The sequence below is a fragment of the Cynocephalus volans genome, chromosome X (assembly GCF_027409185.1).
Source record: "Cynocephalus volans isolate mCynVol1 chromosome X, mCynVol1.pri, whole genome shotgun sequence".
NCBI classification, from domain to species: domain Eukaryota; kingdom Metazoa; phylum Chordata; class Mammalia; order Dermoptera; family Cynocephalidae; genus Cynocephalus; species Cynocephalus volans.
In genome coordinates, this window is record NC_084478.1 from 136,993,835 (window position 1) to 137,017,124 (window position 23,290).

Sequence of the window (23,290 nt, forward strand, 5' to 3'; positions counted from 1 at the left end):
ATCCATTTTGGTCTGAAATAAAAGAGAAGTGTTCAAAGATACCTCTACCTTTCCTTATTATTCTTCTGCAAACTTTGAGGATTTATTGGAGAAGAAAGTTGAGATATAGGAGTCTTTTATGCTTTTGCCTAGGGTATTTCAAAAAGAAGTGAAGTTGTAAGTCATGCATTTTAAATGAAATTTCTGTTTTAAATGTTTGTTTTAGGATAGTGGAGATTATCCACTTACAATGGCCGGTCCTCAGTGGAAGAAGTTCAAATCCAGTTTTTGTGAATTTATTGGCGTGTTAGTACGGCAGTGTCAATATAGTATCATATATGATGAGTACATGATGGATACGGTCATTTCACTTCTTACAGGATTGTCTGACTCTCAAGTCAGAGCATTTCGACATACAAGCACCCTGGCAGGTCAGTATTTAGAAATATTTCCTCTGTATTGCCTTAGGTTAAAGATGAAAAAAATTCTCATTAAAAGAGAAAGGAAATAATAGTGAATTAATTAATTTTATTTATAAAGTACCACTAAAAGTATACTCCCCCTTACCTTCCCTGTGGATACTAGGAATGGGATGGTGTTTTCAGTTTTGATTGTGTGAAGGTATACTATAGCTAGTATATGGTGATTTTCTTGGGGTAAACCTACTTGATAGCTGGGTCACAACAAGGGAAAATTTGTTGATAGGTATATGTTGGGTTCTTGAAAGATGTGTTATCAAGGAGGATATTGATGGCAGATTTGAGGAGGCTGTTACACTCATTTTAGATATGTGGTCTTGATGACCATATGGTTTGTCTCTGGTGTGCATAGCCTCTCTAGGTAGGATGGCCTCTACTGGGTGATGCTTATTTTTTAAATCACACTGCAAAAAGTTGATTTGTCTCATGTTTCTGGGTAACTTTAGGCTGGGTCAAATTGTTTGATCTTTAAATTTTAGTGAAATGAATTACATTTTTATGCCTCACATGGTTAATTCTAAGAGTGATTTTTGGTGTTGATGTGGATAAAATCTTTTGGTTTCTATTTTATAATAATGGTAAAATTGCTGATAGATACACTGTTATTGCATATGTGCCTTTTGATTTGAGTTTGTATAAATCAAATAGGCATTTATTATTATTATAGTATTCTAAGCCTTAATGATATTTTGATTTCTATCTGCAAAAACTTGTTTATTTTCTAACTATGGAGATTTTTTTTCCTTAGAATATTTTCTCAAAGAAATAAAGCTGTGATTAAAGATGTGCTTCTGATTTCTCCATTGTTAAAAATAAAATGTAGAGGTTTCCTGTAGATTCTGTTTTTGTTTTTAGATTCGAAGTCACAATATATGAATGTGGTCTTCCTTTATGTACTTAAGGTAGCATTCAGTGTCAAGAACTTGATGGCTAAATTCCATTAAAACAAGTATTCTGGTGTAAGGTGAATAATTTTAGAGTGACAAACTGGTTTGCTGAGGGTGTGAAATAGATTAGAGTAGAAAATTGGGAAATCTCTTTTTAAGAGAGCCAGTAGCCACAAATTTAAGATGTAGTTTTGCTTTGTTGTGTCATGCAGTGCACCAAGTCTGAGAAATAGTCTGGAGTAAACTAAAGGAAGTATAAAATGATCAGATCTTTCAATTAAAAAGTTTTAAATCCCAGGCAGTAAGAGTGTTGTCTTAGGAGTAAGAGTTGAGTAACAGAATGTGTGGGGATCTGGAGGAAGTTTTAAGAAAAAGCACTTTGTTGAGTGATGTTATACTTTTTACTTTTCATGTGGATCTGTTCTTAGTGATTTTTTCATTGTCTTTATGGTGAAATGTAATGGAATAAAAGTATAGAAAGCAAATACTGATAAAGCTCTTCAACATTTTACCACAATATAATTTGATTTAAAGCAGTCAAGTTCCCTTTGATTGCTGAGATACTAAGTGACTTCTGCATGAACTAAAATTTACTTAGAAGGTGAATCATGATCTCTGAAAAAGATCATTGTAGGGGATCTATTATAGAATACTGGAATCTAAGCATAGTCTGGAGTCATATTACCTTGTTTTGAATGCTGGTTTAACTACTAATGTGAATTGTGTAATCTGAGGCAAATTTCTTAATCTCCCTGAGCTTCAGTTTCCTCATGAATGAAATGGGGATAATACTTACCTTTGAGGGCTGTTGTGAGGATTAGGAGATAATCTATGAAAAATACTTAACATAGGCAACTGACTGATGTATAGCAAGTATTCAGTACCCGTTAGCTGTTTTATTATTGTTGTCATTTGTAGCAGCAGTATTTTTCTTTTCTGTTAGAAGCAGAATAGCCCATCTCTGCTTAATTCCTCTTAATTTTATCTTAAATTGTATATTTTTGCATCAGTTACACTAATTTCAACATTTTACTCTTTAAAAAATAGCTATGAAGTTGATGACAGCTTTAGTGAATGTGGCACTAAATCTTAGCATTAATATGGATAATACACAAAGACAATATGAGGCAGAACGGAATAAAATGATTGGAAAACGAGCCAATGAGAGGCTAGAACTCCTGCTACAAAAACGGAAAGAGGTAAGCTTTTATATTTAATATTTTCGCTGTTAGTGTGTGACCAACGTGGTCACCATTAATTATGATATAACATTGCTAGTCTTTCAGATAATTATAAAAAAGATTTAAATTTATATAACATTTCAAATTGTTCATGTGTCTGACTTAAAGTTAGTTGAATATCCACGTCAATAATATCTTGTTTGTATATTTTCTGTCTGTATACACTGATATTAAGAGGATTGAGCTTTATGTAAGGAGACTTGGAGTAGTCTAACAAGTTGACTAAGTCTTATTATTATTAATTAATTAATTAATTTAATTTTTTGGCTGCTGGCCCGTACAGGGATCCGAACCCTTGACCTTGGTGTTATCAACACCTCACTCTAACCAACTGAAGTATTATTTATCTTTACTGTGAAAACATCTCTCCTAACTACTTTTCTCAGCTTTTTTCAGGATGAAATGAAGTTTCACAATTACGCGAAATCACATTGAAAGCTAAAACTTACAAGATATTTTATTGGTGTGTGATTTGTACAGTAGGAGGCACTTAGTTAACATTGCCCACCAAATTCAACTTTGAATGAGTAAAATATTTTTTTCAGCATTATGCTAAATAGTAGTAAATAAGATCTTTTAATGCTGCATTTGTAATTTAAATTCTTCCTTCTTTGGTGATATAATATTTTGCTATCCCACAGTGGAGAGGTTTATTTTCATTCTAATAGGCAAAGTATGATGTTTCAAAAATATTAGCAATGCAATTGTTCAAATAGTTGTCATGGTAATTTGGCGGGGGTTGGGGGAGAGCAGCTGTAATTTTAAATTATCTTTTAAATAGTCAATAACTTTTTAAAATACCCTGACTCAAGAAAATAAGAATAATCTTGCTCATATTTCCCCCATGCCTAAATTCCTCATCTTTTTATATAATTTGCAATGAAGAATTGATAATTTTGCCTCTTAATTTACTTAGTAAATTTCATTGGTTGATTTATTAGGTGAATATAAAGCATGTCTTAATCCTTGACCTTATGACCTAATTCTTGGATATAAATTTAAGATTGTGAACATAGAATGAGTGGATAAAGGTAAAAGGGCTTTGAGATTACAATTCCTGTACAAATATAAGATATTAATACTTCTAGGTTAGGGTTAAGTTTTTTTTTGTTTTTTTTGTTTTTTTTTTTTAAAGATGCCCGGTAAGGGGATCTTAACCCTTGGCTTGGTGTTGTCAGCACTACGCTCAGCCAATGAGCTAACCGGCCATCCCTATATAGGATCTGAACCCGTGGACTTGGTGTTATCCACACTGCACTCTCCCAAGTGAGCCACAGTCCGGCCCTAGGGTTAAGTTTTTTTAACATGTTTAAAGACAGCCTGTACCTTTGACTGTGCTAATGAATATAAGAAGTACATGCCCTTGTTAGCATTATTTGAAAATACAAGATTGTATTCATGCAAAGAAAGAAAACTACATTTTACAAAAGCACAGAACATAATCTAAAAGCTAATTTATTCTTAGATTGTGAAAGAAACAATCCTCTTAACTCTCAAGCTTCAAGCTCTGAATTGAAAATATATGTGAATGGATAAGTTAACTAAGGCTTGAAATGTTTACCTGATTATTTCAGGTCAGTCTTTCTTCCCTCAAAAGAATTTATCAGGGAGACAATTTTTTTTTTTTACCTAGTTATCGTACTCTAATCCTTTTTGTTCTTTGAGCAGGCACTAGTTAACATGACTTCTTTTTCAGACTATAAAGATCAAGATAACGAAAAATTATGCTTTTTTGATATGAACACATGTGTTATATAATCAAAGATATTGTAAAAGTAAACTTATATAACATTTCTTTACAGTTCCTTTATACACTGAAAATTTGTGAGCATTAGAAAAAAATTAATCTACCAGCTAAATATTAAAAGCCAAGTCAAATATTTCAAGTATCAAGGGACTTCAGCTACCTCATATACAACTGTTAATTTTTCTGTGTGGTTATTGTTGTCTAGTAGAATTATAAATTAGATGTGATCACCGAAGTATGTAGAAACCTACATTTCTTGTTTCTCATTACAACTTTTAGTAGTTCTTTTGGTTGTCTTCCTTTTCAATAGAAAAGAAATGTTGTGTTTTTCTTACAGCTTCAGGAGAATCAAGATGAAATAGAAAATATGATGAATGCAATATTTAAAGGAGTATTTGTACATAGATACCGGTAAGTCAGGACACCTTTTTCATAAGTGGCACTGTGTAATTTTTGCTCTGCAAGTCTTGATATTTAGTGGTTTAGGCAGTATAAGTTAGTGGAAAGAATGTTATAGTAAGATCAATGTGAGAATCTAAGCCCTGCCACTGAGTCTCTCTGAGCAGTCATTTATCTGCTCTGAGCTTGATGTTTCCCACCTGAAAATGGGATAATCTTGTGCTTAACTTGTAGCTTGCCCAGCCAATGGAAGCTCCTGCTATGATTAGGAGTTAGGGTAAAAATACTTAATTGCTTTTGGATGTATTGTGTTAGTAGAGATTGTATATGCCGACTCCTGACTCTCTTCTTTTCTATTTGGATTTCATTGGGAAAATTTGGATAGGCTAAAGTGAGACATTTTCTTTTGCTATTTTGCATGAGCAGAGGAAAGTAATAGGTGATCCTACTTATTACAGCAGAATAGGTTTCTGCTGTAACATATTCTTAAATATTGGTAGTGTTTTTATTCAACTTTTCTGTCATTTCTTTAACTTGGCTGTTATTGAATCAGGTTAATGCTTGCTTTGTAATGTTCCTGTGTCCATTCTTACCTTTTCATTTCTCTTGTCAGCATTACCTTAGTCTATTCCCTTATCATTCACATGCCTAGAGTTATTGCAGTTTTCTTAAAACATACTTTTATTGTGTTATTCCTCTGCCTTCAATTACTCACCAATACCAACAGGATGAATTTAAAAATCATTTAGTCTGACATTGACATTCAAATCCCAATTGAGCTTGGCCTCAATGTTATGTGTAAATAACTCTCACCTGGAAAATTATGGTCTAGCTAGACTAGTGTCACTGCAGTTGCCTGTACACATCATGCCCAGCAGTGTGAGCAAAGTCTGGGATATGGTATGATATAGAAAGTGGGGATGGGATTTCGTTTGTAGTTTTATTTCATTTTAAATATTTATGTGTTGATAATTATGCTTTACCATCTAAACTGTAGTAAGATGTTGGTGTTTGAGGTCATGTTTAGGATCTACTTTATAATCCCCAGTGATAATTAAGATAGTGGTATATTCATAGTAGATATGAAGTACTTGGCATCTCTTGTATAAACTGTAAGTCTTGTGGTATAGTGGCACTAATTATGCATAATTTTTCCTTCCTCCATTCAGTGATGCAATAGCTGAAATCCGAGCTATATGCATTGAAGAGATTGGTATTTGGATGAAGATGTATAGTGATGCCTTTCTTAATGACAGTTATTTAAAATATGTTGGTTGGACTATGCATGATAAGGTAAGATGTGCCCTATAGACTGCTTGTGTGTCTGCACATAGGCATGGCTCTCTGCAGTTCTCATTCATAATACATGTATATATGAGGGTACTTCAAAAAGTTCATAGAAAAATGGAATTAAAAGATAATATGAATTCTTCCATGAACGTTTTGAAGTACCCTCATTCTTGGGGCCACATTCCTATAAATAAGGCTCTCTCCTTTATTCTTTTCTATCTGCTCTATGAAAACTTGGTCTCTGTCACATAAAATCCTTTAAGTTTTTTGAGTCCTAACCACTGATTTAACCTTCAGTGTTGACTTAATTTTTGTGCTGAACTATTAGGGATCATGTAGGTAGGTGGTGATGGTAAAGCATTTCTTTAGTGCACAAAGAAGAGCCCTTACTCTGTTATTATTTGAGTGCCATACATTTAAAACATTTCCTCAATTTTGATTCTCTTTTTGTTACTTAAAAATTGTACATATTTATGGGGTACAAAGTGATATTCCAATACATGTATACAGTGTATCATGATTAAATCAGGACAATAACATATTCATCACTGCAAACATTTATCTTTATGTTGAGAACATTAGAACTCCTCTCTTCTAGCCTTTTGAAAATATACAATTAATTATTATTTTAATAATAATTATAATTAATTATAGTCACCTAGCGGTACTGTAGAACATTAGAACTTATTCTTCCTATTTAACTGTAAGATTGTGTCCCCTAACCAACCTTTTCCTATCCTCTCCCCACCCTTTCCCAGTCTCTAGTAACCACAATTCCACTTTCAACTTCGAGTTCACTTTTTAGCTCCCGCATGAGTGTGAGAACATGCAGTTCTCTGTGCATGACTTGTTTGACTTAACACAGTGTCTTCTAGACTCATCCATGTTGCTGTGAATAACAGGGTGATTTTCCCTTTTGATAAACATATATCTCACAACTTGGCCTCTGACCCTTTTTATTTTCATTTTTTCATTAAACTACCATTCTCTTATCCTGCCTCTTCACTGGCCTTGAAGAAGTTCCTTGTATATATTCCTTCCAAATATTACTTCCTGTAAAGGAAAACTTATTGTGAAATATGCCACTGTTCTCTTTTACAATAGTTTTACTTGTAACAAATTTCCAAAAAATTATCAGTTGGCCTACAGAAATAGTAACCTCATAGGCATGTAGGCTTAAACGTCGTGTACTGATTTCTATTTTCACGTTATCCCAGATGACAGTTTCTGAAAAAATGCTGTTGTATAGACCATGTTTAAAATTTTAAAGTAGAAAATACTGTGTACATTTTGAATATTCAGATTGAAAATTCAGTGTTTTAATGCATTTTCTCCTTTTGTTTCTTTTAGCAAGGTGAGGTAAGACTCAAGTGTCTTACTGCTCTACAAGGGCTTTATTATAACAAAGAACTTAATTCCAAACTGGAACTTTTTACCAGTCGGTTCAAGGTTAGTATTACCTTAAGTATTTAAAAATTACTTATAATTTGAAAATATTTTTCTCTTGCTTTTCTTTTAAAGATATTTTGGTTTTTTTTTTTTTTTATTCTTAGGATAGAATTGTGTCTATGACTCTTGACAAAGAATATGATGTTGCAGTGCAAGCAATAAAATTACTCACTCTTGTTTTACAGTAAGTATGTATTTGTTGCATATTACTAATGCACAGATATCTAAATAATACATTAGAATACTTGATTCAGATTCATCTAGGTCTAAATTTTAATAGCTTAAATCATGGGATTTTACAGCTAGAAGTTTAATTTCCTCATGTAAAGTTGAGAAAACACAGGAAGGAAGGATCCATAGAATCTGAAATTCTGAGCTAGGAATTTTTATTCCCATTTTCTTGGCCAGTTTCCTTCTTATTTTACTGTTTTTTGATGCTCTTGCAATAAAGTTAAACATTTGAGTGTATTAAAAGATGTGCTTAGGGCTGGCCCCGTGGCGCACTCGGGAGAGTGCAGCGCTCCCGCCGTGGGTTCGGATCCTATATAGGAGTGGCCGGTGCGCTCGCTGGCAGAGCGCGGTGCGGGCGACACCACGCCAAGGGTTGCGATCCCCTTACCGGTCACCAAAAAAAGACAAAAAAAAAAAAAAAAAAGATGTGCTTATTGTGTTTTGTCATGCTTTTTTTTTTTTTTTTTTTTTTTTTTTGACCAGTAAGGGGATCACAACCCTTGGCACAGTGTTGTACGCACCACGCTCAGCCAGTGAGCGCACGGGCCATCCCTATATCGGATCCGAACCCCGCAGCCTCGGTGCTACCAGCGCTGCACTCTCCCGAGTGAGCCACTGGGCTGGCCCTGTTTTGTCGTGCTGTTAATAGAGTATGAGCATTTACTAAAACTTCTCTGTTATGCTTCTCATGGTACCTGTAAACAATCTGAATTTAAGATATAGTCTATGTTAATATCTAATAGTGCTGCTATTCATATTTTTCCTTTTAAAAATTGTGGTAAAAATATATTTACCATTTTAACCTTTTTAAAATGTATGGTTCAGTGACATTAAGTATATTCACGTTGTTGTGCAACTGTCATCACTATCTCCAGAACTTTTTCGTCATTCCATACTGAAACTCTGTACCCATTAAACACTAACTCCTCATTTTCCCCTATCCCCAGACCCTGGTAACCATTCTTCTACTTTCTTTCTCTATGAATTTGCCTATTCTAGATATTTCATACATGTGTACTCATAATAATATCTGTCCTTTTGTGTCTTGCTTATTTTACTCCGCATGGTGTCTTTAAAGTCCATCCACATAATAGCATCGTCAGAAATTTATTCCTTTTTATGGCTGCATAATATTTCACTTAAGTATATACCACATTGTGTTCATTTACCAGTCGATGGACATTTGGGCTGTTTCCACCTTTTGGCTGTTGTGAATAGTGCTGCTGCGATTGTAGGTGTACAAGTATCTCTTTGAGTCCCTGTTTGCAGTTCTTTTACATATACCCAGAAGTATCACCATATAGATCATATGTTAATTTTATGTTTAATTTTTTTGAGGAACCGCCATGCTGTTTTCCATAGTGGTTGCCCCATTTTACATACTCACAAGCAGTGTATAAAAGTTCCAATTTCTCTACATCCTCACCAACACTTTTTGTTTTCTCCTTTTTAAAATAAATATTTATCAGTTGCTTTCTCTGTACCAAGTACTTGGATGGTGTGTTGGGACTCTTAAAATCAAACTCTCCTTGTTTTAAAATAATACAAACATTTTATTAAAATGCCAAGGAATAAACTAGAAATCTGCCAAATATATCTGAAAAAACATTAATAAAGTACAATTAAGGGACATAAAAGAAGACTTGAATTTGGAAAGCTTACTTAGGAAAACTCAGTTTTTACAGATTTGTAATCTCCCTAAATGTATATATTTATGCTGATCCAAGTAACAATGGCAGAAAGGTCTCTCTCTCTTTTTTTTAATTATAGCAAGCTAATTGTGACATTCATATGGAAAATGTATTGTGCAAGAGTAGCCAGCAGAACTCGGGTAAAAACTAATGAGTGAGGACTAGCCCAATACGATTTTAAGTCATATTATAAAACCATAGCGATTTAAAAATTTTGGTACTGGTGCATGAATAGACAAAGAGATGAGTGGAACAGAGCAGAACTAGAGACAAATGCAAGTATATCCAGGATTCTACTATAAGACGAGGATGGCATTTTCTGTCAGTGAGAAATACGGTCTGTAGATGTTTTTATGACAACTAGGTTGTATTTGGGAAAAAAGTAAAATTGGATTAGTATTTCATTCCTTAACCCGAAATGATTTTCAGATGGATATTTAAATGCAAATAAATGAAACTGTAAAAGTACTAGATGAAAATGTGGGAAGGTTTAAAAATTTTATTTTGTATGTAAAGTGACTGTGCAAGATTTTTCTGAGCACGACATGAAACCTAGACATAAAAAGATCAATGAATTAAGTACATCGTAAACTAAAAATGTCTATATGGCATAAAACATTATAAGCAAACTCAGAAAACAAAGGTCAGATTGGGTAAAATATCTTCATCAAAGGGGTCAGTTTCTATAAATTAGTTAAATGAACAGAAACCCGATAGGAAAACAGCCGAAAGTTATGGGTCAGATCATTGACAGAAATACAAATTTAAACATGTAAAAAGACAGACATGCATATTAAAGTGAGACTTTTTTTTTTTTTTTTTAAGAAAATACCTATTTGCTTGGCAAAGATAAAAAAGCATTTGGTGATACACTGTGATGTTGAGGATATGCAGAAACAGGGCAGTATCAAAATTTAAAATGCGTGCACGAAAAGATGTTAAAATGCTCACATTTTCTAACACAGCATTGTTTGTAATAGCAGATATTAGAAAACAACCAAGATGTTTATGAAGAGGAAAAATTAAGTTAGTATGTAAAATAATATTATAAGCACTTTACATGGATTTATTCTCTCATTTATTTATTTATTTATTTTGTGGTTGGCTTGTATAGGGATCTGAACCCTTGACCTTGGTGTAACAAGGCTGCTTTCTAACCAACTAAGCTAACTACCCACCCCGATTTTCTCACTTAATGCAGTAGCCCTGTGAGATGGTGGTGGTTATTATCCCCATTTATATGAAATGGACTACATTGCAGTAATTAAAAAGAAGACTGTTCCAGATATATTGACATTTTCTGAGAATTCATTTATGTGGGCTTTTTTTGAGCAGTCTATTAACCATTTCATTTTCCTTAATTTTAATTGGATTTAATAATTATAAATAGGATGGGTCTTCCATCTGAAATACAAGGAATCATTCGAGACTACTATAAACAACTATACGCCAACAAATTTGAAAATCTGGAGGAAATGGGTAAATTTCCGGACACACACAAGCTCCCAAAACTGAACCGTGAAGACGTAGAAAGTTTGAACAGACCAATAACAATAAAGGAGATTGAAGCTGTTATCAGAAGGCTCCCAACAAAGAAAAGCCCAGGACCACCAGATGGATTCACAGCAGAATTTTACCAAACATTCAAAGAGGAATTGACACCGATTCTTTACAAACTATTCCAAAAGATTGAAATGGACGCAAATCTCCCAAACTCATTCTATGAAGCAAACATCATCCTGATACCAAAACCAGGTAAAGATATAACCGAAAAAGAAAACTACAGGCCGATATCCTTGATGAATATAGATGCAAAAATCCTCACTAAAATACTAGCAAACAGAATACAGCAACACATACGTAAAATTATTCATCACGATCAAGTGGGATTCATCCCAGGGATGCAAGGTTGGTTCAACATACGCAAATCAATAAATGTGATACACCATATTAATAAACTCAAACACAAGGACCATATGATCATATCTATAGATGCTGAAAAAGCATTTGATAAAGTTCAGCACTTATTCATGACAAAGACCCTCTATAAGTTAGGTATAGAGGGAAAGTATCTCAACATAATTAAAGCCATATATGCCAAACCTACAGCCAATATCATCCTGAATGGGGAAAAGCTGAAAGCTTTTCCTTTAAGAACAGGAACTAGACAAGGATGCCCACTCTCACCACTCCTATTCAACATAGTGTTGGAAGTACTAGCCAGAGCAATCAGAGAAGAGAAGGAAATAAAGGGCATCCAGATTGGAAAAGATGAAGTCAAACTGTCCCTGTTTGCAGGTGACATGATCCTATATATCGAACAGCCTAAAACCTCTACAAAAAAACTGTTGGAATTGATAAATGATTTCAGCACAGTAGCAGGATACAAAATCAACACACAAAAATCAGTAGCATTTCTTTTCTCCAATAGTGAACATGCAGAAAGAGAAATCAAGAAAGCCTGCCCATTTAAAATAGCCGCCAAAAAAATAAAATACTTAGGAATTGAGTTATCCAAGGAGGTGAAAAATCTCTATAATGAGAACTACAAACCACTGCTGAGAGAAATTAGAGAGGATACAAGAAGATGGAAAGATATCCCATGCTCTTGGATTGGAAGAATCAACATAGTGAAAATGTCCATACTACCCAAAGTGATATACAAATTCAATGCAATCCCCATCAAAATTCCAAAGCCATTTTTCTCAGAAATGGAAAAAACTATCCAGACATTTATATGGAACAATAAAAGACCATGAATAGCCAAAGCAATGCTGAGCAAAAAAAATAAAGCTGGAGGCATAACACTACCTGACTTTAAGCTATACTACAAAGCTATAATAACCAAAACAGTATGGTACTGGCATAAAAACAGACACACTGACCAATGGAATAGAATAGAGAATCCAGAAATCAACTCACACACTTACTGCTAGCTGATCTTTGACAAAGGCACCAAGCCTATTCACTGGCGAAGGGACTGCCTCTTCAGCAAATGGTGCTGGGATAACTGGATATCGATATGCAGGAGAATGAAACTAGATCCATACCTCTCGCCGTATACTAAAATCAACTCAAAATGGATTAAGGATTTAAATATACACCCTGAGACAATAAAACTTCTTAAAGAAAACATAGGAGAAACACTTCAGGAAATAGGACTGGGCACAGACTTCATGAATACGACCCCAAAAGCACGGGCAACCAAAGGAAAAATAAACAAATGGGATTATATCAAACTAAAAAGCTTCTGCACAGCAAAAGAAACAATTAAAAGAGTTAAAAGACAACCAACAGAGTGGGAGAAAATATTTGCAAAATATATATCTGACAAGGGATTAATATCCCGAATATATAAGGAACTCAAACAACTTTACAAGAAGAAAACAAGCAACCCAATTAAAAAATGGGCAAAAGAGCTAAATAGGCATTTCTCTAAGGAAGATATCTGAATGGCCAACAGACATATGAAAAAATGCTCAACATCACTCAGCATCCGGGAAATGCAAATCAAAACCACATTGAGATACCATCTAACCCCAGTTAGGATGGCTAAAATCCAAAAGACTATGAACGATAAATGCTGGCGAGGCTGCGGAGAAAAAGGAACCCTCATACATTGTTGGTGGGACCGCAAAATGGTGCAGCCTCTATGGAAAATGGTATGGAGGTTCCTCAAACAATTGCAGATAGATCTACCATACGACCCAGCTATCCCACTGTTGGGAATATACCCAGAGGAATGGAAATCATCAAGTTGAAGGTATACCTGTTTCCCAATGTTTATCGCAGCACTCTTTACAATAGCCAAGAGTTGGAACCAGCCCAAATGCCCATCATCAGATGAGTGGATACGGAAAATGTGGTACATCTACACAATGGAATACTACTCAGGTATAAAAACGAATGAAATACTGCCATTTGCAACAACATGGATGGACCTTGAGAGAATTATATTAAGTGAAACAAGTCAGGCACAGAAAGAGAAACACCACATGTTCTCACTTATTGGTGGGAGCTAAAAATTAATATATAAATTCACACACACACACACACACACACACACACACACACACACACACACACACACACACACACACACACACACACACACACACACACACACACACACACACACACACACACACACACACACACACACACACACACACACACACACACACACACACACACACACACACACACACAAAACCGGGGGTGGGGGAAGAAGACACAACAACTACAATTCCTTGAAGTTGATAGACAAGCAAACAGAAAGGACATTGTTCCGGGGGAGGGGGGAGGGAGAAGGGAGGGAGGTTTTGGTTATGGGGAGCAATAATCAGCCACAATGTATATCGACAAAATAAAATTAAAAAAAAAAAAAAATTTCTACCTGACAGTCTGTCATATGGATGAGCCGTAGTGTTGATGGAGCATATCACATGAATGTGGGGAATTAAAATGGTGCTTAGCTGTTTTGGACTTGGGGAAAAAAAAAAAAAATAGGATGGGTCTTCAAGAAGTTCATGGAAAGATTCGTATTATCTTTTAATTCCATTTCTGCATGAATTTTTTGAGGTACTCTTCTATGTACATGTTATAAAAATTTGAAAGAATCCTGAAATAAGAAAGTAATAGTACGTTACATATATTTCTGCAGCTTCTTTACCCCCTCCTCCATAATACACTACTTACATCTTTTCTCATTGTTTCTGATATTTCTGAAAGGTGATAGTCATAGCCATTTATGTTGATTTTCAGTCATATATATACATAATAATTGAAACTTGTTAAGAACATTACTTCTCAAAAGTTTAAAATGAGTGAACTACTACAGATTTACAGTACTTTAACTGGTCTGGTTCAGTGTTTTTTCATTAAAAAAGACACAAGTGGCTTTTCCAAAAACAGTTCAGTATTATACATAGAGTAAGTTAAAGCAAAATGATTTTGAAACATGAATTTTAAAAATTTAGTTTCTTTTTCTCTCAAAAAGAAGTAATACTTCCTAGACATTAGACTTCTGGAAGCCTTTACCATAACAGAAAACCAAAAAGTAAAAAGAATCTGTGCTCTTTTAGAAACTAATGTTCGTAGGCTTATCTCTGTGGCAGTGTTCCTATGGTTTTTAATTTGTCTATGATGGTAGAAACCTAGAATGTTTATCTCACAGTAGACTGGAAGCATATTAGGAGGGAAAGACCTGCCATAGGCCAGGATCCTGAATGCAGTCCCAAGGGAAGAACACACCAAGGTTTACCTTGAGTGTTGTTTTTGATGGGCCCCTAAAAATGACTGTGATTTACCAAGAAGATTTTGTTAGGCTTATTATTATTATTATTATTATTATTATTATTATTATTTTATTTTAAAAAATAAGATCAGGAAAATGAGCACTGCATTTTTTAGTAAGATTTTCCCAGTGACAGATTGCAGTGAAAGATCTTTGCTTTTCTTTTTCTTTTTTTGGCATCTGGCCTGTACTGGGATCCTAACCCATGTCCTCTGTGTTATTAGCACCGTGCTTTTACAAAGTGAGCTAACCGGCCAGTCGTGCAATGAAAGATCTTTGGCACTTAAACTTATAATTTTTTGGAAAATCTACTTGTATTGCCTTATGTGGTGTTCAGTACATGGTGGATGAAGTACTCTTCATCAGTGTGAGATAAGTGGGGCATTAGTATATTTTAATGTTGTGATACTGACTTTCCTTAGTATTACTATTAAATATATGCAAAGTGTTCTCTATGATTATGAACTCTAAGCTCTTAGCATGCTGCCACTTTACTTTCTACATTAGTTTTCATTATTTTGTTTTCATTTCCCTTTAGCATCCATATCAGAGAATTTTCTTCAACATTTATTTGTTCACATTCTGTATTTACTCTTAATTTTACCTCCCATTTAGCTTTTTAAAAAAATTTTTAAAAACTTTTTATCGTGGTTTATAATACATATACAGAAAAGAGCATAAAAATAAACGTACAAAAATGTGTAATGGAATGAATTGTTTTAAGAGGAACACTTATGTACCCACCATTGGGGTTGTGCAAGCATCCCAGAGCCTTCCCCCCATCTCCTTTGCCAAGCACAAGAGGCCTCTTCTGTCCCCTGCAGGTGACTGGCCACTATCTTGCTGTTCCATGGGATCACTTCTTCGCCTCTCTGTGTGCTTTCCTCATCTAAACTGTAGATGACAGGGATATGTTTACTTCTTCCCTAAACACTAGATAGTTTTTCACTCTTTTGAGCTTTACATAGGTGAAATTAAATAGGTGGTTTTTTTTTTTTTTGGCGACTGGCTAGTACAGGGATCCGAACCCTTGACCTAGGTATTATCAGCACCACGCTTTCCCAGTGCTCTCACAATGAGTTAATCAGCCAGCCCCTACAGTTTGTATTTTGTGTGTGCATTAAAAAAAAAAATTTATTGAATCATAGTTGATTGTACATACTTTTGGGGTTTAACGTTGACATATGTTGATCAAATTAATATTACTAGCATATATATTGTTACAAATCCTATGTATTCTTTATGCCCCTTGTCCAATCTCTCCCATCCCCCCTCTCTTCCCCCTCCCACCTCTAACTACCCTAGATTTCTTCTCTCCTTCTGAAAGAGTAATGGTTACTCTGTTGATTTGTTGCCTAGATGACTTGTCCAATGATGAGAGGTATGTTCAGGTCCCCCAATATTACCATAGAGCAGATGCTTCTGTCACTCTGGAATGGGCTTTATGGAGAGAGACATCCTCTTCTTTTCTTTGGTCTCTGCTGGTGACTGTCCTTGTGTCAATGCACTCCAGTGGCTGGTGGACCATCTGCACTGTGGTTGTGGCGTCTAGCCGCTTTCATGGCAGCCATGGTTATTGAGGTGGCTGTGGTGGGCCACACACATGGAGGTGATGTTTTGGCATGCTCCTTGGTGCTGGTGGTGTGCCTGGTTGTGGGAAGGGGTGGGGGAGTCCAGTCCCTGGCTGCATGCCCCAGGTCCCCGGGTAGGCCCCAAGGTGCTGGCAGTGTGCCTGGTTGTTGGGGGGGGAGGTTCCAGTCCTCAGCTCCATGCCTCAAGTCCCCAGGTGGGCCCCAAGGCACTGGCAGTGTTCCTGGGCCGGAACTAATTTCTTGTCCTTTGCTTCTAAATGGGGGAACTTCCTGTGGGGACCAGTACTTGAGCTGTGTGGTTTAGCTAAATTGCTGCTTTGCTGCTAATTCCCTAGGGAAGGCTTTTTGTACAGCTCAGGTTTTAATGGTTGACTTTATAGGTGCTTCTGGCTCTCCAGAGACCTGGTGTAGCTGGGTTGTGTAGAAATTCTGACCTGGGCCTGAGTCTTTTCATCAAAATGCACCCCATGCAATTCTGTATTCCTGACCAGTCTCCAAGTGGTCCTTGCTGTGCCTCAGTGTTCCCCTGGTAGGCCTGTCTCCCCCACCGCCCGTGCTCCAAACACTTCCCATGGGACAGGGCAGGCTGTGCGCTGGTCCCTTGCGATGACCCATCAGCCTCTGAGTGGCTCTTTTTTTTCAGTTGTTGTGGCTCCTTGCTCCTATGTTGGTCCATGGGAACCCTATTAGTGGTCTTGCTGGCCTGGGGGCTGCCAAGGTCCTCTTCTCCCTGTCGCCTCCAAGTAACTCCATCCGAAGGGCACAACTGTGGCTTTTGCTGGCACCTGCTCCATCCGTTCAGCAGCCCTGGCCTTAAAGTGGCTGCGGCATGAAATTGAGCAGTTTTTTCTTTCTCTCATCATGGTTTCTCCCACCTACCTTCATGTACTCCGTAGCTCTCTCCTCTTCTTTCCCTGAGCTCTAGTGACCCCAGCTTGGCTGTTTTTGCTTTTTTATAGTTGTAAATTGGTTGATTTGTGAGAGAGAGTGATGCTTGGGACTGTCTATTCCGCCATCTTGACTGGAAGACTGTGTCCCATTTATTTTTCATTGTAATAAAATACTCAGCTCTTTTGTTGAGGCAAACTTTTACCAACAGGTGACAATTAAATAAGGCTGATACCTTTTAAATTTTTCTTTGACACAAATTTGTGAAAGTTTACAATTGTTAAATGTATGAACATGAATTTTTGTACTCTTAATATGCTTAGAATTATGACATCACTAAAAAACCTGTTACTGCTTATTTCTTTTTAGGAGTAGTGAAGAAGTTCTTACTGCTGAAGATTGTGAAAATGTCTATCATCTGGTTTACTCAGCTCACCGGCCAGTAGCAGTAGCAGCTGGAGAATTTCTCTACAAAAAGTAAATCTGTTTCTGTTATTTTCTAAAGAATACTTTCATAACATTTATTGTATCATACTTTATTAAAATACACAAACATATATAAGTTATTTAAAAAATTACTCAGCACAGGTCAAATTGAAGCTTTCACATTTTACTATTTCCTTTAAAAGTTTAGATTTCTCCCCTCCAGTTCCTTTAATGTAAGTTAGATCTTTAAAGGGAAATGTACCCATGTCTTTTAATGAATATGCTTAAAAGAAGACCTAATTATAATATTAAGACTGAATTCTTTCTAATTGTTCGCTCTTCTTTATATCTACTTTAGCTTCCAAATATTGCCTGTACTACACTATTTAATCTTAAGCTTTTTTATTTTTCATTACAAAATATTAAAGGCTCTGCTGTAAGTACTTAATATAGTATGATTTAAGAATCCCAAGAATACTATGATCTCTTTACTTTTATGATGCTATTTAACATCCCAGATTGGGTAGTATGGATAGCAGGGTGAACATCTGATCACAGAAAACATTCAGCAAATGTTACGTAATACCTTTGATAGAGAACATTTTGAACTACATGGAGTAAATAATTTTTTTGCTATGATTTTATTAAAATGCCCATTTGGGGCTGGTTCGAATGTAGTGAGTTATCTCAATTGACTGTTCACAGTCATTTACAGATCAAATTCCTTGTTTTACTCCCCCCCCCTTTTCAATAGTGCACTTGACTAGTCTTAAAAATAATAAAACTAAAATAAATAAATGCCCATTTGGGGTGCAAATGTATTACAGAGAATAGGTGGTGTAAAAGATTGACAGTACAGTTTTCTATTCTTCATTATGCAGTGTTCTCTTTTGTTGTTTATGAGGAAAAACAGCCATGTTGTCCATAGAAAAAGGCCACTAAGTTGGGTTAATTTTACAAAAATGGATAGAAGTAAAATATAGGATCAGTTTTAAAGAAAAATACGTATCAAATATGTATCATTTTTGTGCATAAATGGTGTAGGTTAGTCAGTGTACTACCTTTATGAAAGGAAGCAGTTGTATGAAATGCAGTGAGGTTTTAAAAAAAATAATTTATAGGGCCAGCCCGTGGCTCACTTGGGAGAGTGTAGTGCTAACACCAAAGCCACAGGTTCAGATCCCTATATAGGGATAGCTGTTTAGCTCACTTGGAAGAGTGTGGTGCTAACAATACCAACTCAAGGGTTAAGATCCACTTACCGGTCTTCTTTAGAGGGGGGGAAAATATATATATATATATATATATATATATATATATATATATATGTGTGTGTGTGTGTGTGTATATATATATATATATATATATATATGTGTGTGTGTATATATATATATATATATATATTAAAACTCAGACTTAACTTGAGAAGTTACTTTAAAAGGACTTAGAAGTACTATCAAGGGTGAAAAGAGGTTTATAGCAATTATTTGCTTAATGGTATAATGTTGGACAATATTGTACCTACTCACTTCCCCTTTATAATTTGTTAGATGCTTAAATATGGAATCCAAACAGTGAATTTAATGTTTTTGATTAGGAAATAAGATTTTTTGTTTTAAATTAAGTATTTTGCTTTGTTCATAGGCTCTTTAGTCGTAGAGATCCAGAGGAGGATGGAATGATGAAAAGAAGGGGAAGACAAGGTCCAAATGCCAACCTTGTTAAGACGTTGGTTTTTTTCTTCCTGGAAAGTGAGGTTAGTTGATCTTATTTATTTATGTTCAAAAATTTTTGGATAAGGGATTAAAATGATGTATGTCTAAAAATCTTCCACATAACAAGAGTAAATTTTGAATAGAATGGAGATCTAACTACTACACACACAAAAATTTTTTTTTAAATACCTTCTGCTTTTTAGTAAGATGTTCAAACAAGATTTATGTATAGTGCTGAGAACATAAATTTTGGAGTGAGAAAAACCTGATAATCTTTAATCTTTGTAAGCTTCAGCTTCCTAGTAAAAAGGTAGGTAATAATTTCTTAGGTAACACTGAGATAATCCACGTTCAACTTTTAGCATGACTTAGCCCATTGTAAATTCTCAAATGTTGGTACTTGCTATTATTACTATTGCTGTAGGTGTGAATTTACATCACTCTCCCTCAAGCTGATAATCTACCTGTTAACCAGATTGTGAGTGGGCTCAAAATTTATTTTTGGTGTTCATATTATGTATTATTTAACTAGTGTTAGGGCCTTTCAATTTAATTTTCTAATTGTTTCTATGTAGAGATATACATAATTGGTTTTTGAATATTGACCTCCCATCCTGCAACTTTTCTAAATTTACTTATTTTACTAATTTTTAAATAGATTCCTCAGGATTTTCTACAATATGCAGTAGGTCATTTGCAAATAAAGATAATTTTACTTTCTTTCCAATATTTTTTTCTCATTTATTTTTTTCTTGCCTTATTGAACTGGCTAAGACCTCCAGTAGAATGTTGAATCGAAGTGGTAAGAGTATCCACAAAAATCGATTACATAATATAATGTCAAATATACTAAATATCCTGATTTGAGCTTCACATATTGCACACTGGTATTGATATTCAACACTATATCCCACAGATATATCTAATATGTTTCAATAAAAAAATGTGTATAAAAAAAAGAAGTGGTAAGAGTAGACATCTTTAAATTGTTCCTGATCTTAACGGAAAAGCATCTAATATTTTATCATCAGTTATGTTGTTAGCTATAGGTATGTAGGTATTATCAGATTGATATAAATTTCAAGTTTATATTTATTATGGTACTTTTGTTGTCTAGACAGTTTTGAAAATAGATTGAGCATGTTTCCTTCTATCCCTTTTTTTGCTGAGAGATTCTATAATGAATGGATTTTGAATTCTGTAAAATACATTTTCTGTGTCCCTTGAGATGATTTTTTATTCTTTATTATGTTAATGTATTGAATTACATTAAGTGATTTTTTTGAACGTTGAACCAACCTTGAATTCCTATGGTAAGCTCTACTTGGTCATGCTCTATTATCGTTTTTATATATTGGTGGATTTGGTTTGCCAGTATTTGAGGATATTCCCTCTTATTACTCATGAAGGGTATTGATCTATAATTTCTTTTTTATTTGTAATGTCTTTGACAGGTTTTGGTCTCATGGTTATGCTTCTCCCCTAAATAAGTTGGAAGTGGTAGGGTATTTAAGCTTTAGAGAATGATGAGAATAATTTGTACTGTATATTGAATTGACAAGTAAACACATATTTTATGTTTTAATTAACCATTATCATTCCCATTCAATTAAAATAAATATTGAAAATAGTTAACTGATGTAATGTTAAGTCCAAATAAGCAGTAAGTATGCATATAATCTTTTCATAAAATTTTTATGTTAATGATTATTGTTAAAAATGTTTAATGATGCTATCCAACAAGGTTTACTTACATACACACAGCAAGCTAAGGCAGTTTCTTCTCTGTTCTTTCTTTCATTTGACCTCAAAAAACAGATCACTGAGTTTGTACATGGTGCCAACAAAGCTTCCATTCTTTTGAGTTAAGGCTAGTATGCTATTTTTCTAAGAACATATTCACTTTTAATTTTAGTTACATGAGCATGCAGCATACCTTGTGGATAGTATGTGGGACTGTGCTACTGAGCTGCTGAAAGACTGGGAATGTATGAATAGCTTGTTGTTGGAGGAGCCTCTTAGTGGAGAGGAAGGTAAGGATGTTTAGTTATGGTATTTTTGTTGTCTACACAGTTTTGAAAATAGATTTTACTCGTTCCACCTTGTTTTTAGTGTTAAAATAACTGACAGAAAATTCTACTCTGTACATAATTTTGTTTTAATATACCTGAATATTATGCTATGTAGAGAGATGTAATTGCTGTCAACATTCTTTATTTTTTTTGTATCTGGGTTCCTATTTTCTTTGCTCAAATATGTGGATCTGTGGTGGACAGATTTGCAATGCTTGAGGGGTTTAGGAAAATTTAACCTATTCTGATCTTTTCCGTGATATAGTAACGGGATTTTCCTTAATACATTAGGTCAGATTCTGTTCACAGGCAATAGAAACTGTTATGTAATAATTACAAATGGCATATAGGGAGAAATAGGTTAACTCCTTTTTCCTTTTTCCTTTTTTTTTTTTAGCACTAACAGACAGGCAAGAGAGTGCTCTGATTGAAATAATGCTTTGTACTATTAGACAAGCAGCTGAATGTCATCCTCCTGTGGGAAGAGGGACAGGAAAAAGGGTACGACAATGTCTTTAAAGTATTCTAAACTGCATTTCTCTTCTTTCAGTATCTTTTTTAAAAATCCTATTTTAACCAGAGAACAAAAGTTATTGAATCTTACATTTTGTTTTTCAGATGACCTTTGCTTATAAATATGTGGTAGAAGTAAATTTTAAAGCACTAGCAATTAGAGGAATTTATATTCCTTCCCTGAGACACTTCTAGTTAGTGCAGGAGATACTGTGATTGACAGTTCCTACTCTGAAGACTGAATGTAGTACACCATTTTAGAATGGTGCATTTTTATGTTTTGGCTTATTTATAGATTTGCTTTCTTTTTCTTCTAATATACAATCAGAAATAAAAATGGAGGTAATTAGTAATTAAAACTGGGAAATTCCTATTTTCTGGTATCAGATTTTAATGCAATATTGCATAGTTCACAAGAATTTGCATTTTACAGCAATAATTCCACAGGCTTTTAAACTTTTGACTGTGAAGCACAAAAATAAATTTTCATATTGTGGCCTAGTACACACGTATATATGTGTGTTTGTGTATAACTGAAACAACTAAAACTTATGGTATTTGATGCATTCTATTTTTTCTATTTTATTTCTGTTTTTTTTTTTTAAAGTTGCGTTTTATTTGTTTTTCTAATTGCTGGTAACAACTTAGTATTTTGTAACCCATGTGTCATGTGTAAGCTGAAATGCTGCTCAATCACATTATTACATAAGCTCCTTAACTACTTTTCCTATTCCTGCTTTTCCTTCCTTCACAGGTAGAGTTGGTTAATCTAATTGGATATTGATTTTCCTTTTAGGGCAATTTTTAAAAATTCCAGGTGGCTTTGTTTTTTTAATAATGTGTAAATTATTCTCTTTTTGTCACTTTTAGGGTTAAAGTTTTAGAGTAGAAATTCTTTTGTCCATTATTTAAAATATAGTTTTATTGTTTATTTTGTATGTCTTAACTAAAACTTGAGCACTCACCAGTTTTAATGGGCTTAAATATTTATAAATGTTTTGTGTTACTTTAGGTGCTGACAGCAAAGGAGAAGAAGACCCAATTGGATGACAGGACAAAAATCACTGAACTTTTTGCTGTGGCCCTTCCTCAGTTATTAGCAAAAGTAAGCTTGTGTCAATATCATAGTAATACTAAGAATTCACAGGGTTTTTTTTTTTTTTTTTTTCAGTTGCCTCACAGAATATTATATTGTTTACTTACCATTATTGTGATGTTTTTAACATTATCTTTTTATTTCAAAGTACTCTATAGATGCAGAAAAGGTGACTAACTTGTTGCAGTTGCCTCAGTACTTTGATTTGGAAATATATACCACTGGACGATTAGAAAAGGTAAGGTGTTTTTGTGTGTAAAAAACCTTGAAGAAACATTATTTAGTTTATCCCATCATAA

General features: G+C 34.5%; 1 protein-coding gene across 4 annotated transcripts in view; it reads left to right on the top strand.

Annotated features, from left to right (window-relative positions):
• The window catches only part of STAG2 (STAG2 cohesin complex component), a 116,071-nt gene that overhangs the window by 58,543 nt on the left and 34,238 nt on the right, over window positions 1–23,290 (top strand). For all 4 annotated transcript variants that reach the window (XM_063083167.1, XM_063083166.1, XM_063083170.1 and 1 more), the window contains exons 7-18: window positions 206–410; window positions 2,393–2,544; window positions 4,671–4,744; window positions 5,902–6,025; window positions 7,373–7,471; window positions 7,576–7,655; window positions 17,539–17,646; window positions 19,240–19,351; window positions 21,226–21,343; window positions 21,780–21,883; window positions 22,908–23,000; window positions 23,140–23,229. In XM_063083167.1, the coding sequence (XP_062939237.1) occupies window positions 206–410; window positions 2,393–2,544; window positions 4,671–4,744; window positions 5,902–6,025; window positions 7,373–7,471; window positions 7,576–7,655; window positions 17,539–17,646; window positions 19,240–19,351; window positions 21,226–21,343; window positions 21,780–21,883; window positions 22,908–23,000; window positions 23,140–23,229 (1,359 nt within the window). The remainder of the gene's footprint in view (window positions 1–205; window positions 411–2,392; window positions 2,545–4,670; window positions 4,745–5,901; window positions 6,026–7,372; window positions 7,472–7,575; window positions 7,656–17,538; window positions 17,647–19,239; window positions 19,352–21,225; window positions 21,344–21,779; window positions 21,884–22,907; window positions 23,001–23,139; window positions 23,230–23,290) is intronic.